This window comes from Cryptomeria japonica, chromosome 8 (assembly GCF_030272615.1).
Source record: "Cryptomeria japonica chromosome 8, Sugi_1.0, whole genome shotgun sequence".
Lineage (NCBI taxonomy): Eukaryota > Viridiplantae > Streptophyta > Pinopsida > Cupressales > Cupressaceae > Cryptomeria > Cryptomeria japonica.
Genome location: NC_081412.1, coordinates 721969797 through 721972271, shown reverse-complemented (window position 1 = coordinate 721972271; position 2475 = coordinate 721969797). Strand labels below are relative to the sequence as shown.

Below are 2475 nucleotides of genomic sequence, written 5' to 3'. Positions count from 1 at the left end.
AATCAATGTCTTGTTCAAGGATGTTGAATGGAATTTGGTAAAGAGAACTACTGATGGGGGTTATGATTGTGTGTCCATCAAAACCCTTTGGGCTAATGTTGTAGAGGTGACTATGAGCTATCTAACCCTTGACGATCATTTCTCTAGCTTGTTTAGCTACCATTTCATGATTTTGAACCAATTTAGGCATGATAGATGGATTTCTCTACCTTTTTACCTTTTGTCACTACTTAGCCATGAGATTTCTACTCATAGAAAAAACCCCAATTTTCCTGGTCCTTCATGAAGGCCTCATCCTCCTTCTTACTGAACATGCTAAAGGCTTAGCCATTTAGTCTAATCCCTTAGACCAATAAATTGAGTTTGCCCAAAATGTTTGCAAGCACTTTTCGAATATCTAGCAGATAGAATCCACCAAGGCATCATTATAGCCATTCCCACCATAGACATTGCTCACAAACCCACCCAATCTAGAAGATTTCCAAGACAATTTAATGTCATAGAATAATTACAAATAACAAATGCATAATTGATATCAAATCACATGAATAATCCAAATATATACAAATAATTATAATCTTATCAACTAAATAATCTATAAAACTTATTAAATTAATAATATCACCTAAAAAACTATTAAATAACCAATATATATATATATAAATTATTATTATTCTACATTTTAAATAATAATGATTATTACAAAATAAAATTATAATAATTTGAAAAACGAAAAATAAATCTAAAACTATTTAGAACTGTCGACCATTGAAGAAAACATTTGTATTAGGAATACTCAAAATTAGCGAAACAATTTTAATTTTTTGGAGACGATCGAATGCTTTCGTCCGGCGGCAAGAGCTACGAAACGCGAGGAACCTTTTGGAGTTCGCTTGGCTAATCGTCCTTTTTGATTTTGCGTATCAACAAAACGAGAAATTCTTTATGGTATCTTACATTCGGCAGTCCGGCTGGCGCCGGTTTTATTGTCATTACTCACAGACAGCATATTATATATGCTCATGAACACCCACTCCCTCCAATCCATTTTTAGCCTGGGAAAAGCTTTCTAATCATTTAAGAAGGAATTCAAATCAGATTTCAATGGAAACCAAAAGTCTGGTTTCTCTCATATCGTTGGCCTCTCTATCATTAATAATTATGGTATGTGACCCCGTCAATGCTGCCAACGTTTTTACAGTGGGTGATGAGAAGGGATGGACAATTGGCTTTGACTACCGGACGTGGGTACAAGCCAAAGAATTCCATGTTGGGGACAGACTGGGTAATTTCATCCCCATCCAATTTCACTTTTATATATACTTATACATTGGTATGATATTTTTTAGTATGAATATTGAACGTTTGTATTGGCTTTGATTGTTTCATAAAATTTAATACCCGTTTTATCTGAATGTGTATTGGGTGGGTTTTTCAGTGTTCAACTACCCGAAGGGAGTTCACAACGTGCTAGCGGTAAATGGGTCGTCATTTGCAAACTGTGTTAAAGAAGCCACCGGTGGTAAGTTTGAGAGCGGGAAGGACGATCTACAAATAATGAAAAGCGGGAATATATGGGTCATCTCTGGTGTGGGGCAGGATTGCGAAAACGATCTGAAGCTCAAAATCACAGCAATTGAGGCTCAGATTCCTTCTGCTTCACCCGCACCTGGACCTGCACCTGCACCAGAATCATCAGACTGGATTGGAGATTCAGACGAACATTGGCCTACTCCGGCTCCATCTTCCGGATATCGATCAAAGCCTTGGTAGAGCACTTTTGTTAGCGATTCCTATAATAAATTTGGACGTTCTTCAAGTGCGTTTTGTGTATTATGTCTATGTAGTTACATGTTTTGTCGTGCAAGAAATTGTTGCTGACAATAAGATATGTAGCGGAAGTCAAGAACTCCAGATATGGTCGGCCATGTTAATTTCAATTCATTCGAAATTTTGTGCAATCAGTTCTGAGTTCCTGAACGCAGTTTCGATAAGCGTCATTATGTAATTTGCTTATGCGCAAAATTATTTGGCTTTAAGATAGTGTTATTCAATCGTTTTCCGTTCCCAAAATTGGATCTAATTTTTACAACTATATTTAAATTTTACAGAGGACTTTTAAACTACAAATAAAATAAAAAAACGTCCATATAAATCAACTATGTTTGCTTAATATTACTTATTAAAGATGCTGGAATGTATATTTTCAGATTTTTTAGTTTAAGTTATTTGTTAATTTAAACAAAGCGTTAATTTTAAATCTTTCAGTCACCCACCGTCAAAGTCTTCTATTAAATTATGTCAGATGGTGTAGTATACTCAGGTTTCACTATATCATGATTTAGTTAAATTTTTTAAAATTTAAAATGCTTCTAATTATGCCACTTTTCTTTGCATCCCTTTGCCCTTAATTATGTCAGATGGTGTAGTATACTCAGAGGTTTCAATATATCATGATTTAGTTAAGCTTTCTAA

At 34.8% G+C, this 2475-nt stretch overlaps 1 protein-coding gene across 1 annotated transcript; it reads left to right on the top strand.

Annotated features, from left to right (window-relative positions):
- The first annotated feature begins 1161 nt into the window (after positions 1-1161).
- On the top strand, positions 1162-1773 carry LOC131069274 (mavicyanin-like). Its single transcript, XM_058004637.2, has 2 exons — positions 1162-1285; positions 1439-1773. The coding sequence occupies exons 1-2, from the start codon at positions 1162-1164 to the stop codon at positions 1771-1773; spliced, it is 459 nt and encodes a 152-aa protein (XP_057860620.2).
- Positions 1774-2475: the final 702 nt, after the last annotated feature.

What these genes read in the sequence shown, in the direction of transcription:
- LOC131069274 (XM_058004637.2), top strand. Translation starts at nt 1,162, where the DNA reads ATGGTATGTGACCCCGTCAATGCTGCCAACGTTTTTACAGTGGGTGAT. An exon ending in CCATGTTGGGGACAGACTGG is followed by an intron (nt 1,286 to 1,438) that starts GTAATTTCATCC and finishes TGGGTTTTTCAG; the next exon opens with TGTTCAACTACCCGAAGGGA.